This window comes from Vigna unguiculata, chromosome 3 (assembly GCF_037176805.1).
Source record: "Vigna unguiculata cultivar grain cowpea cultivar isolate G323 ecotype 2 chromosome 3, ASM3717680v1, whole genome shotgun sequence".
Classification (NCBI taxonomy): domain Eukaryota; kingdom Viridiplantae; phylum Streptophyta; class Magnoliopsida; order Fabales; family Fabaceae; genus Vigna; species Vigna unguiculata.
Genome location: NC_140794.1, coordinates 60,712,667 through 60,727,848, shown reverse-complemented (window position 1 = coordinate 60,727,848; position 15,182 = coordinate 60,712,667). Strand labels below are relative to the sequence as shown.

Genomic DNA, 15,182 nt, shown 5'->3' with positions numbered 1-15,182 from the left:
AATATTAAATTAATGTAATTGATGAATTATATATTCATATACTTATAGGAGTTTTCATAATTTTAAGATTATTCTGTGATCATTATACACTTTCAGAATTAAAATATATAACAGTGTACTAAACTTGTTTTTGATTTAGGTTTATTTGACAAAATTAGATTATAAGTTAGCTTGTAGTTTGGAAGTTGCTATCTTATAATATATTGTATTAACTTCGAGATAATATATTGCACAAGAAAATAATTAAATAATAATAAATGTAGAGATAAAAAATAATTATTTATTGTATTAACTAATTTATAAATTATTTTATAAATTAAAAGTTATTGATAAATAATTTTTATTAATAAAAAAATTATAACTGATTAGAATATAAATAGTGAATGAATTAACTTGGAGAATGAGAACATATTCTTTGTTATTGAAAAGAAGAATGAAAATGTCAAAATTTCTAATAGAACGCTATTTTCCGCAAAACTAATATAACTTCAAATCTTAAGATTGAATTTCTCTTTAGTATCTATAACTCTTTTATATATATATATATATATATATATATATATATATATATATATATATATATATATATATATATATATATATATATATATTAATTATATAAGCTATATCTTCGAATAAATTAAAACTCCTGTTACAAGAAAATTTCTAAATAATGATTAATTTGAGTAAAAAAATAATAATTAACCACTATAGTAATTAATTTAGATACCAATTTATATCTTAAAAATTATTGATAACTAAAATAGTTTTAAATATGAATTAGTTCTTAATATTAGCTATCAAAATTGTTGATGTTAAAGTATTTGGTTTTTAAATTGGTCTCCAAATGACTAATCAGAGACTAGAGCTGTCAAAGTAGGTTGGAACCTCTGAGCCAACCTGGCCCACCATAGGTTCAGGTCGGATTGGGTTGAAACTTTTTTACAAATTTCAATATTGGTTAATTTTTTACTAGGCCCACCAAGAACCGGGCTCATCCGAGTTGAATTTGTGGTGAGCCAGCCTGGCTCACCAACCCACCTGTAGATAAAGGATCACACAATTTTTTTTATTCGAGTTGGATTGGGGTGTTTTCTATTTTTTTAGCCAACATATTGGATTGGCAAATGCAAATCTAATATTGGTTGTGATTTTTGTTTGTATTTGGGATTGAACATTATTTTTTGGATTGTATTTAGATTGTATTGAAGTTTATTTATATTTTAATCACAATTATAATTTATTTTTGTTAGGACTGAAGAAAAAATTATATTTTTTTAATTAAGTGAGTCAGTGAGTCAATCTGTTTAACCCACCAATCTGTGGTGGACCGAACCGGGTTTGAATTTTTTTAGTTCATTAATAAGTGAACCAGGTTGGGTCAGCTAACTAAGTGGCCAACCCGTGGTGGGCTAGGCTGGGTCGGGTTGAGTGACCCGTTATAACAACTTATTAGAGACCAATTCTTTTGGTACCCAAAACCTTGGTAGCAATGTTAATGAATAATTTAGAGACCAATTCAGAAGAAAAACTATTTTAGTTACCAATTAAAAACCATATATAATTTATATTCATATTAGAAATTATTTTTGTTACCAATATTTTTTAGTTTATAAAGTAGTATTCAAATTTATCACTATAGTGACTATTATTATTTTTTTGTCACTAAAATTGGTCAGTTTTTAAGAATTTTCTTGTAGTGTCCAAAATTTTAAATGTGATTTTCACTTAAAAATTATTTCACACACTTGTACAAGTTTAATTTAAATTTTAATCGCTACAATATTATTGTGGTGTTGACGACAAAGAGAATAAATTCACGTATTGTATGTATTGTTTACTATTAAAATAATTTTGGAACTTCAAATAGTTTTGTCTTTCCTTATAAATGACTAAGGTTTCCCTTAGATGAGAAGGTACATAAGATCCTCACAACTTTTCATATAAATCATCGTATTTGAATAGAAGCAAACAAGGGTGTCTTGTTTTGTGGCCTTCCCTGCTTCATCAACAACCAACCTTGAAAGCAAAAGTAGGTTTATTCAATGACGTTAAACTTCAAAAAGTAATTCTTACCGGGATACCTTTATGTGATACACAGGCAACTTAGACTTTATCATATTAGATCTCCACATAAAATTTGCCCCTAAGTATGCTTAAGCAAGATTAGTATTAGAAAATGTGACTTAAAACCCTTTTCTTTTGCGCGTATACTTTAGCCTCTTTCTCATCAATCATCTATTCAAGTTGTGAAATCAGTGTTTCAAATTCTGTTTCGATTAGGAGACTACTGTAATAATTACCTTTATTATAGAGTTTAAATTAACTCTGATATGTTCTTAAAAGCGTGTTACCTTTATTACCAAACTTAACAACTGATTACGCATTTCATTTTAACTCGAGTAAGTAAAGCAACACCCCCTCAGAAAACATTAGATAATGACCATACAGAAAAGCTGAAAAATCTGATTTTTAATCTTAATCTACAATGCTTACGTGACCAAATTGTTCTGAGTTGTGACCTGTTTATGCTTTAATTTTGCAGGGGGGGAAACAAGGAAATTTTGAAGTGCGTGGATATACATGCTAAAAAAGTGAAGGTGAAACTAGGCTGGGATGGGAGAGAGATCACGAGTAACGAGGGAGATCGAAGAAAGAAAAAGAACTATCAAATCGTATTAGTTGGGTTGGAATGCTATAATGGCTCCAACATAATTAAGCTTTTTCACATTACACATCTGATGGACATTAAAAGCATGATTACTTTTGTTGCCTCTAATTATTTGGTGAAAGTTGTGATTTTCTGTTCTGTGCTGAAGGAGAGGAGAGGGATAACTATGTATGTATGTATGTCTGCAATTGGACGACATTGTCTGTAACCTGGGGGGTCTGTTTCTGATAATAGACATGTCACCTCTGAGAGTTTATCAATCAAACTCATTTTCAAATATTCTTCGATAAAATTAATATATCTAACAAAAATTTTCACGAAGATGATGATAAATTTATTTTGAAGAGATTATGGAAAGTCTCATCATAAGGAAAAAATGAAGTTGTTGATGAAGAAGCTTCAGAGCCCCGAGATTGAACCTACCATGCGCTGTCACAAGAAAAAAAAAGAAGGAAAAAACTGAAGCACTGACATAAACTCCTCAGTCCTGAGTCACTTCACCCCAAGATCTAACCTCCAAAAGAAAACAAAAGGCCTGAAAGAAATGAGAAAAAGTGATGTAAGTACTTGACTATTTGGACACACATAATCTTACAGCTCATTCATGCTTAAAGAACTGAATCAATGACATGATAAAAGCTGATGCTTGCCCATATAATGCTGTACTCCATTAGAATGCAAATCTAAACGGTGACTTATGCTGTCTTCCTTTTAGTGATATATGGCAAAATTTACCACCTAAATGACAGAAGATGTGTCAAATTTAGGAAACTCTTCTCTGTGGAGGAGAAAGTCACCTCACCCCCATATAGTTTTTTAGTTAAAGGGGTGTGCTTCCATTTTTCATCATGTTTTTGTTCCCACTTTACTAGTAGTATGTATGAATATGCTTTTTTTAATTCTTTCACAAGTTTTTCTCATTATATTCTTTGCTTGAGATGTGAAATTAATCTTAGGAAGTTATGTTTAAAGTTGCAGTAAGTTGTTCTCTCTCTCTCTCTCTATACATATACAGATAAAAGATAGCAGTGTGTGTTTTCAAAACCAATAGAAAATGAACAACTTTTACTCCAGGGAGGAAAAGAGTTCCTTTCTTTTGATTACGGAGGCAGAGAAAAATAAGGGATTCGAAGTACGCAATGAAGGTTTATTGTAATTCGAGCTGCCATGGAAGAGAGCACCAAAGTTTGGGTTGTCATCCATAATGCACTGACTCATAGTAGGTATTTGATTTATTGATACTTTAGGTAAAAGGATTCCTGTTGAATTTTGATTGGTTTTCTTTGGTTTAAATGTTAAGATCAAATTATTGCTGTCATTTTTTCACTGCATTCAAAATGGTCCACACTGCCTACAATCCTTTTATTCCCCTCTCACCTCATCATTACTGTTAGCAACACATTCCCAAATCGCCTCTATTTATATTATTAACTAATTTCAGACATTCATTACCCCTGATTTCAGAAATTTGCATCTCTCTCTCCAAAACAATGATCATAAAAACTCGAGTAAGCATTAAGAGGCTTAGTTTATTATAAAGGGTAGTAGATAATCACCACAATTTAAATTTTACAATATTTTAGCAAAAAACAATGACAAAGAAAGAGCCCCAAAATACGTTTTCTTTTTTGTTTCTTTTGTTCGTTCGGTGAAAAGGACATGTGAATGCGCAGATGTGAAAATAGCCATACGAGAAAAAGGTATACAATGTTATAAAGTATTGTTAGAATAAAGCGATTTTCATCTTTTCTTCCCTGCAATTTTCTCATCAATGAGAAGTGTAATTATTGTCATCACATGACTTCTTAAGCTTTCATGAGAATCACATTAGGACAATTATGGGATCCCACTTTTTTTACACCTACAAATCCTCAACTACTGATAATTTTATTGGTAGAGACATATCAATATTATTATAATGAGAAATAAACTGCGAGTTCAATGCATAGTGCCTTGGTCATACATATACTACTTTTTCTAATTCTTTCTCTCATCGGTACATAGAAAAAAGAAAAAAAAAACAGAAAACAAGGGGAAAAGAGCCCTTAATTTCTTTAATGGCAAACACATATTTGCGGGAAATCCTATTTTTGCTAAGATATTTACATATTTTGGCGTTAGAAGTATTCAAAATGATGAGTTCTAAGCTGATATGGTTGATCCCTTTCTGTTTTGCTTAGTTTTGGTAGCAAAACCCTACTACTCCTAATTTTGTTCATATCACTGGGGACTTCAGGTGGCCTAACGGATCTAATTAAGGCCCAATTTACACCCTTGAAGAACTCATGCCTTTTGATCTCAACAGAACCCGTACAGCTTCCAATTCTCTTATTTGGATTCTTCACCAAGAGCTTGCTTATAAGGTCTTGAACTTTCACCATCTCTTCATAATCCTTGCTGCTGCTAACAGCGATTCTGGGAAAAGCCAATGGTTGCTTCAAAATGTTGACGAGGGTTTTCTCATTATTTTCACCTTTGAAGGGTGTTCTCCCGTATAACATCTCGTACAAGAACACCCCAAACGTCCACCAGTCCACGGCACTCCCATGTCCTTGCCCCAAGATCACTTCTGGTGCCAAGTACTCGTGTGTCCCCACAAATGACTTCGACTTGGCATCAATAGGCTCAGCCACCAGCTCCGGATCAAGCTCTTCCACCTCAACATTTTCTCTTATAACTGTTGTCACTGTCGCTTTCTTTTTCTTGCTTGATGCCAACAAACATGACAGCACAGGCTGCATGGGGGCAGTGCAGGCTGGCACAGATCTCTTTGTACTCTTGATACTGCGTTCCACTCTCGTCTTACTCCTTAACAGCTTCGGAACAACGTCACATTTCAGTGAAAGATCAAAATCTGAAAGCATAATGTGTCCATCCTCTCTCACAAGCACGTTCTCTGGCTTCAAATCTCTGTACACTATGCCCATCATGTGAAGATACTCTAATGCCAATAGCGTCTCAGCCGCATAAAACCTGTGTAGCGTTTTCCATATAATATTACCATCATACTAACACCTCACCTCATCATAATTCATCATTCAACCATAAATCACTTCTTAAGTTTTATTAACTCTTAAAATATTACTATATAAAGTTGTTAGTGGTTGAGTACTCAGATATAATTACTTATTTTTCAAATGCAATATTAAAAAGTTGATAGAAGAATAAACACCGGTTCTCTAAAAATAAGTTGAAACGTTCGTAAAGGAGAGAAGGTATAATAAGGCTTCGGATTCTCTACACGGGAATTAAAAAGCATGATTGAGAAGAGAGAGTTGGATTAGTGATGAGTGAAGTAATAAAAAGTTTGTATGAGAAACATGATTAAAAAAGAGGGTAAGAAAGGAGATGGGAAAAGTGCTTACTTAGTGGATGTTATGGAAAAGCGCTTCCCGGGCTGGCGTTGGCGTGCAGCGTACAAGTCGCCACCGGGGCAGAACTCCATGACCAAGCAAGAGTAATGAGAAGCGTCAAACTCAGTGTACAAAGTAGGCAAGAAGGGGTGATCAAGCATGGCGAGAATCTCCTTCTCCATCTCCGCCCTCTGCAGCTTCTTCCTTATGGCAAGTGCCTCTCTGTCCACCACCTTCATCGCATAAAAGCACTGCGGCAACCCCACCACGGGGTTCCTTATCTGGCAAAGGTACACGTTCCCGATGTCGCCGCTCCCCAGCCGCCGCATCAGGCGGAAGTGCTCCAGACCCACCTGCCCCTTGTCCCGCCGGAGCCGCCGCATGACCTCCCATGCAGCCTGGTTCGCCTTGTGGGGCCTCGCGTGCGGACTCTCCAGGGTGGAGGAGCACACGGAGACCGAGCTCCGGCGGCGCCGGCTGCCGAAGCTGAGGTTGGTCATCCAGCTCCGGCTGGATTCCGGCACGGTGATGGAGGAGGAGCTGCTGTCGTAGTCGGGTTCATCCCTACTCGGCGGTGTGGTGTTGATGGCGGTTACGGTGGTAGGAGCATTCATGGTGGGTGCAGGGTATCATAACATGTACGTGTGAGAGTTTTTGAAAGTGTGTGGGTTTGTGATGAAGTGGGGTTTTTATATTGCTTAAGTTGGCTTTGGTGTGGTACCTTGCACATGCGAGACCAGAAAATAGTGACGTGGAACAACGACCAATTAGGAATTTTACAAAGGTCGCTTTTACTAAATTAATTGAATGGCATGTTAAGTAAAACCTACACTGAAACCATTAAAGCCAATATTTGAGCGACGAAAGTTACAGTATCTTAGTTGTCGATTTTATGTGTTATTTTTTGGGTTTATAAATTGAGAGAATGTGTATGGAAATAGAAATGGAATCTTTTTTACTGAATGAGAGGGTAGAGGACGGAAGATGTTGATCCTAGGAAGAAAATATGTCAAAAGAAGAACAGTGAAGATTCCTGAAATATTAATATTCTGTGTGATAGGCTATGTTTGGGAGTGAATGAATCCTTAGATTTGATGCGAGGAAGCATTGGATTAATATTTGATGGTTGAGATATGAGATATTGTGTTGTGAAGGAGTGGTGGGAAGAGGGTATCAATTGTATGAAATGTGAGGAGCAAAAGGTGTAGCAACTAAAGCTTTTGAAGAAGTTGTTTATGTTTGAGGCATGTTAGCTCACGCACCAGGCCTTCTGCTGACGAACCCACTACCTTTTGTTCACCCTCGAAACTTATTTCCAAAACCGATTATTCTGTTCTGTTACCTTAAACTTTAATAAAATCTCACTTTTCTTTTTTGTATTAAAAAACTATATTATCTACTGTCGCTCTATGCATCATGTTATTTGTTTCAGTATATATTAAGATTATGTCCGCATAATTTTCCTTCTAAGACTTCTCCTCATAATAACTCATTCCAAGCTCAATTATATTCTATGAATAAAAATTTTATGAAATTAATTCATTTTTTATTTATATAAAAAACTATCTGTTTAAATTTAATTTATTGTGACTTAGATACTTATATTTTTTATATATGGTTTTGTATCTGTTAAGTGTTTTCTTTATAATGGACAAAGATCGCTCAAGTTAAAAGTGTCCAAATAAATTTATGGACCAACCTAACTTGTTTTGACAGCTTAGTTAAAAAATTACACTTTCTTAATATGGATAAAAATAAACTTAAATAAGTTCGAGTCGATTTAGAGGTGGATTAACCTATAAGTAATTTTTATATATGAATTTTGAATTCTTCCATGATTTGAGAATAAAACATGTTTAAGGAAATCAATTAACTAACCTGTAATAGATCAATTTTGTTGAGAAATTTATACTCGTCATAAAGTGAGAGATGGTTTGTTTGAGTTTACCAATCTTTAAGTTAATTCATTTTAACATTTTTAATGTTGAATATTTCACGTAGAAATATTGTTAAATATGAGTGAAAATCTCATATTAAAGTTAATGATTTTGTGTACCTGAATTTGTAGGATAAGTTTGTCCTATTCTCACTCTCAATGTCCTCAATATGAGAGGATAGGTTAAAAATCATACATCGTTAAATATATGATCAAATTATTATTATATATATATATATATATATATATTTAAGTGGATTATTTTATAATATTAAATTAGACTTTAGGTCCACTTTTATTAGATGATATCAAAGTTTATCAAATGCATGTCCTATCATCCACTATTAATTTATCTATTCTCATGTTCAATATTCTCAACATGTGTGTTTATTTTGATAAGAAATAACAAATACATGAAATGATATTCTTACTTGAATATATTTTGTATTGGAACACATTAACAAAATGAGATATATTTACTTGACAAATAGTATAAATTATATAAATTATAACATTATTATGTGTTGAAATTTTGAAAAATGTTTTTGCAATGAACTTTGATGATAAAATGTAATTGTATGTCCTATCTGCATTAGCCATGAAAGTGTGATAATAAAATTTGATATGAATTAGATGTTAACATATGATAAGACTTGTTCACTATAAAAGGCAGCGTAGGTTTTTCGTCCTTAGATTAGACAATGGATAAGTAATATGAGTGTGAATGTTGTCTTTTTGGATATTCTAAAAATGAATTGAACGAATGTATTTATGATTATCATTTCATGTAAAATATATGAAATTTGTGGGTTGGATGGGTTAACTAATAGTATAATTTAATTTACTTGGAAATGTAATAGTTTGATTTAACGAGTGAAAATGGACAAACAAATGCTACACTTTGATGAATAATATGCTTTGATTAGATAAAAGGTGAGAAAATAAGAACAAATAATGTTTTTGAAATTTATAGTCAATAGTGACAAACATGTTATGTATTGAAACAGTTTTCATGTTGTTGGAAACCAAGTTTTAGATTTATGAAAGTGGAAGCAATAATGCACAAGAAGACAGCATGAAGCACGGCGTTAAATGAGTATTTATTAATGAGTTAAGTATATGATTAAATCATTGACAATATCATTGTAGGTAACGTGTGTTAAGTTTTATTTTAATTTCCCTTTTTGTTTTGAAAAATTGGAAGTTGCTTTAATAATTAGGTCTCATAAAAAAATCATGGTTTTAAGACTTTTGTTGATCAGAAAAAAGAAATACTCTTATTTTTATTATGTTCGATATGAGTATTTTCAAAGCGAAGAAAAAAGTTTAAAAGGCTAACTCAAACATTAGTTTAATATTGGTAAAAAAAAAACGTTAGTTTAATAGATAGAATGCCACTAAATTTAAATGTCTAAGTGATTAATTGGAAACAGCAACCTGGTTTAACTTCCACGTCTCCACATATGAATGTTTGGGACATTGGATACACACATTTTGGAATGCTAAAATTGCTATATATAAATCAAATTGCATCTATAAGCGTCCAGTAATTATTTTTTTACAATAAATTAAGAATATAAAACTATCAATTAGAAAACATTTAGAAATTAACAGGTAACTTAAATATTAAGTTACGAATTGCACGAATCACAGTTGAAAAGTTATATCGTAGGTAATGAAAATTTTACTCGTGACCCAACCATGCATGGTAATGTATCTTTTGGTTTTGTTGAAACAATTATTGTTTCCTTTCATATCCGCTTATTGGACAAAATGACAAAGCTGTGTATAAAAATGGAATTATTATTTTGAAAATTTAAAAAATTCAATATATAAAATTTGTATATAAAAAACTTGTCAATTTATAAGCAAACTCAATCTTAAATGCTGTGCCTTTTCGGAGGCCAAAAATAGAATTAAAGGAAAGTTTGTGATGCATTGATGATTGCAAATAGATTATAAGTTGAATCCAAGACAAAAATTTCTTTTTTTTTTTTCTTTTATCACCGTTCAATAATAACGATAATAGAAAAAACATCTTAAAGGTAGATGGTCAAAAGCACCCTCTCTTTGTGTTAAAGCTTGTGCAACCGCAAATCAAGAACATTTTATTTCTTTTAGTTTTCTTTTCTGCTAACAAAGCAGAAAGTTGAAGCAGCATGCAGACGACATCGTAAACTCTGCCATGGATGCTTCTTTTTGTCTGATCAACCGATGACTCGAACTCTTGTTTAAGGATATATCATATAAATGTGTATTCCTTCGCATTAACTAACCAATGTTATGTCATGTGATATTAAAGAAAAAGAAACACAGAAAATAAAACAAAATTCACTGAACAAAACAGAGCAATAAATTGTCACCTATTACTCCCTGCAACGAAATCACTGCAGAGGAATGAGAATGCACGAAGAACCCGTGCTGCGAATTGAATTCACCACCCCATTTTGAAATTGGATGGGAAGGGAACAAGTAACATTAATATTTTTGGCTTAGGTGTGCCCGTATATTAATGTATGTAATTATTAGTCATACGGTACAGTGTATAGTATAGTATAACATACTGATCTTAATTTATGGTATCCTTGGGATGCATGTGAAGCAATATTACCTTTGCAGGTGTGTGGGGTGGCCACTCACTTTGGTCCACACCCGCGCCCACCTCACAGATACGAAATATCGTATATATACTTTGGAAAAAGTGGTGCACTACAACCATTGCTACGACTGATCAATGATGTCATCTTAATCATGATTCTTAGAAATGCTCTAGCTCAAGGATTTGATTTTGAATCGAACCTGTTTTGATGAAACATTCGTGCATCACAATCTGATATTGTTTCATAATGTAACAAGTTAATCACTTCAAGTGAAAACTATGATATATGGTCCATCTTAAACGCTCGTGTTTGCATTGCATTATTATCTCTTCGTAAATCCCACTTCATTGCATTTTTGCGAATGCACCATCATGTACCTCACTTTTCAAACTTTATACATCAGTCAATAAAGGCTTATCCCCCCATCTTTCTTTCTCAAAGTAGTCTGACTAGTTCTCACGTATCCATTTCATTATCTTCATCCCGTGGACCCTCAAACGGTCATTTTTCCTTTTTCCTATTAGGTTAATAATTATGCATGGATCACAAGAACAACAAAACAAATTCAACCGTGATATGGGTTGATTGGAACCGAATTGGATGTATGTCAAACCAGATCTTGTTTCTCGTTTGATGGCATTGTGTCACTTGTGATTCTACAGAATTCCCTTTGAATTGTTGCTTATGGAGGCAATAATTCTAATCATTCTAGTGTGTGTAACTGTGTCTCGGCAAGTACATTAATAAATTTTTGTTTTTTTTTGTTTTCCATTTCTCTCCTTTTTATCTGCAAGATCTTGTCGCGTACACTTTTGGTCACAATTCTGGTAGCAACCCAGCATAAATTGCAGTGATGCAGAGAGGCAAACATATAGGAAGACTCGAAGCTCCATCACTTGCTCCATAACATTCTTCTCCCCGGACCTTCAAAAAGTGCCATCAGCTATCCTCCAACGACCCACCTTTATGATGTCTACTTGTTTGCATGAAGCAAAACAACCCACAAAGAGTTTGATGAGAAAAAAAAAGGCAAAAACTTTGAAATAGGAAAAGAAAAGAAAAGCTAAACAGATAAAATTACTGGTTACTATACCAGTTTAATTAGCGATTAGCGTCCGGGTTTAAACTCACTGGGAGTTTTTTCTTCTAATCATGTTATTTTATTCACAATGCATAAATTTCAAATTTTTATTAAGGAGAATGTGTAGTAACTAATTAACACTCAGACTCACGATTATGTTAGTACTTAAAGAAAAGTCTTGTTATTTGACTATGGTTAATGGTGATAAACGTTGTTGTAGCAGGATATTGAAGTGGATTATGTATGGAGCCCATTTATTAGGATGCCATAAAAGGAAAGGAGCAGAAAAGTCCAAATGAGAGTCGATTTATTTAATGGTGTAAGATCTGAAGTGGGGTTGTTGTTGAGTTCTACATAGAAACCTGCCACTGGCACTATGAGTCTCGGCAATATTGATAATGAATTGACAGATTGTGGTAGATTTAACGACATGAAATGGTGAGAGGATAACTGCAACGGAAGAGGACGCAGAAACAACCAACTTTAACATCTCTGAGAGGCAGCAGAGTAGTCAGAGTTCCATTCCTTTAATAATTTGGTGCATACACTGAACAAAGCGTGGCCAATCTGGCAACCGTGCAAAGTGATGAATCATATACCAGAATGAATATAAAGAAGAAGAAGAAGAATAGCAGAAGTGAAATTCAGAATCAGGACCTAAAATTAATAGCATTAAAAAATTGTGCAAGCGTATAAAATATTGGGAAGCATGAATTTCAGTGAAAAGTGGAGGAACGGTAGAAGGACACGTACGGATGCATATAGCGGGAAAACAGCAGTGGCAATCTTATGCGATCTTCATTTGTTGTTGTCTGGGACATGTCATAATGGGCACGCCAGCTTCTGCTCATGGGTTCCAAACCAAACTAATACTATATCTATTTTTATTTCCTCATGTGAGTTTGAGTTTAAAGCAATAAAAAGGGGTTATGGATGATACAATAAACTATATAGTTTGGGTTTAAATGTGTTTCTTCAAATTACTATTTGCCCACAAATTAAAAAATTTATTTTAAAAAGTTTTACAAATTAATTTATACATATTTTATTTTTGTTTGGATTAAAGTAGGAATGAAAATAGAAAGAAGGTATTACTCATGATGATCTTTACAATAGGCATAAGGAGTCACTTCTTTCCTTCCATTCTCTTTAAAGATATTATAGTAGATGTCTAAGAATCTAAAATTGAACAAATAAATCAGTTTGCATGCTCTATTTTTATAAGAAAAATAGTGTATTATTTCAGCTCCGAAAGTGTTGGTCAACCATGAGGTTTCCTTCTTAAATGAGTTTTTTTCCATGCTTGATCTTCAAACTTGGTGATCAATGGAGTTTTCCTTTCCAGGTGGGTTTCTCTTGAAGCCCACATGTCAATTCAAGGCTTGAGGTTTCCTTGCAGTGAAGGTTTCTTCATGTGTGGCTAAAGGCCAATATTGCTGCTTAGCCGCAGAACTCATATTTAAATCTTTAACAAACCATCCTACGGTGCTCAATGTCATCTTTGGGGCTCAACGCCAACTTCTCATTTTCCTTCATTTTACTTGCAAAAACGGCACAAATATATCAAAATGCCACTTTTCATAATTTTTCTACTCCTCATTCTATAGTCAAGGGTAAAAGGGTTTTTTTACTACTTTTTATATTAAAATTATGTAAGATAAATGTCTAAATGATATGTGATTTTAAGTAAACTATTCACTTATCTGTCGTCACAGACTGACCCAAACAGAGGGTCGAGACAAGTCGACTTAGGTCGAAGGTTAAAACGGGTTAACTAGAATCAAAGGTTTAGAAGATTGACATAGACCAAAGGTTAAGATGGACTGACCTAGGCCAAAGATATATAACAGTCGACCAAGGCTGAAGATCAAGAGCGATCACCCAGGTTGAATGTCGACATAGGCCAACTCGAGCAAAATGTCAAGACAAACGATTAAGACTAGGAGTGGCAAAACAGGTCAATTCGACTTGTCAAAAAAATGTTAGGTCGAGATAATCGATAAAAAAATTGATCACTAGTGATAACGTGCCCCCACACATGACAGGCTGACAGGTCGGGCCAGGTTGGCCTGTCACTTTCTCAAAAAAAAAAATTCTTTTAACTTGTTCAATTTGTTTTGAAAATTTTGAAACTTTTTATTTTTAATTTTGTTTGAATATACATACAAATGAATATTAAAAGCATATTTGATCATATAAAATATTTTCTAAACTTTTAATTGATTAATTAATGTTTTTAATTAGAAAAATTAAAATAATTCTTACATTTACATATTAAATTACTCTATTATAACAAATAAGTGGAACTTAATTTGTAAGTGTTAGTAATTTAAATTATAATATTGTATATATTAACACCTTTAAAAAATATAATATCGTTAACGAGCTAGCTTGCATTTTGGCTCATCGAATTGATAAGATACACAAGTTAAGGTAAAACGAGTTGATGAGTTGAAATTTTCAAACAGGCACATCCCATTTTGGACATACTGAGGGGTCGATCGGTCAATCCCAACCCATTTTGCCTCCTAGTCAAGATGAGCTAGCCCAGACTAATATGTACCAAAGATCGAGACTATCCGACTCGAAACAAAGGTCTAGACAGGTTGACTAGTGCCTAAGTTTGAAACAGTCAAGTTGGATCGTTTAGGTTAATGGTCGAGACAAACTAACATGATACGAAACCTAATTAACTCCGGTCAAAATTCAACCTAAGTTTACATAGGTTGAATGTCGAATCGAGTCATCCAAACTGAAAATCAATCTGAATCACGGCTCAAGTCGAGATTAAATTACTTTAAGTTAGTTAATACCAAATTTCACCTAAAAATAAGAATTTAAATTTCTTCATATTTTCAAATTCATAATTTTTTCTTTATATATTTTCCTCATCTTAATTATGTTTTTTTGACAATATTAACTTTATTTATTAAGACCGAAACGTATTGTTGAAATAACTACTTCTTGACATATGTCAATCAAGTTTTTTTTTTTTATTAATGTTGATAAAAACCTTTTTGTTATTTTAGTTGTTAGAATATTATTTTAGATCGTTATTATTTCATACTTAATATTAATTAGTTTTGTATGCTAATATCGGAAAAAAACTATTTTTTCTAGTGTGAATTACATTTTTTAAATTAAGTATGTCGTAATCATCTTTTTATCGATATTTGCAATGATTATTTTTATGATCAACAAATATATTGTTTTCTGTCAATATTAGTTTTTTTTTTCTATTCTAATCGAAAAACTTTTAACTAATGTTATTTATGATTATTCTTTTTACTAAGGTTAATTAGAAGAAGTTTTCGATCAACATTGATGAAATAGTTGACAAAATCTTCAACCATCAATATCTTAAAAGTAAAAATAATTTTGTCCAACGTTAATAAAAAACAATGTTAATTGATATAAAATAATTTTCTTACAAATATTAACTAAAAAGTCTTAAAGAAAATTATAAGAAAATAACGTCTAACTAATATTTACTAAAAAAAATAACTTCGGACATAACGAATGGCATAAGTGGCCCCTTTTC

The 15,182-nt window shown here is 32.7% G+C and overlaps 1 protein-coding gene across 1 annotated transcript; it reads right to left on the bottom strand.

Moving 5' to 3' along the window:
* Positions 1-4,539: 4,539 nt before the first annotated feature.
* Positions 4,540-6,702, bottom strand: LOC114176503 (protein kinase PINOID 2-like). The gene is made up of 2 exons (XM_028061565.2): positions 6,037-6,702; positions 4,540-5,644 (listed from the first exon to the last, which is right to left on the bottom strand). Exons 1-2 carry the CDS (start codon positions 6,636-6,638, stop codon positions 4,789-4,791), a joined length of 1,458 nt encoding a protein of 485 aa, XP_027917366.1. The 5' UTR covers positions 6,639-6,702; the 3' UTR covers positions 4,540-4,788.
* Positions 6,703-15,182: the final 8,480 nt, after the last annotated feature.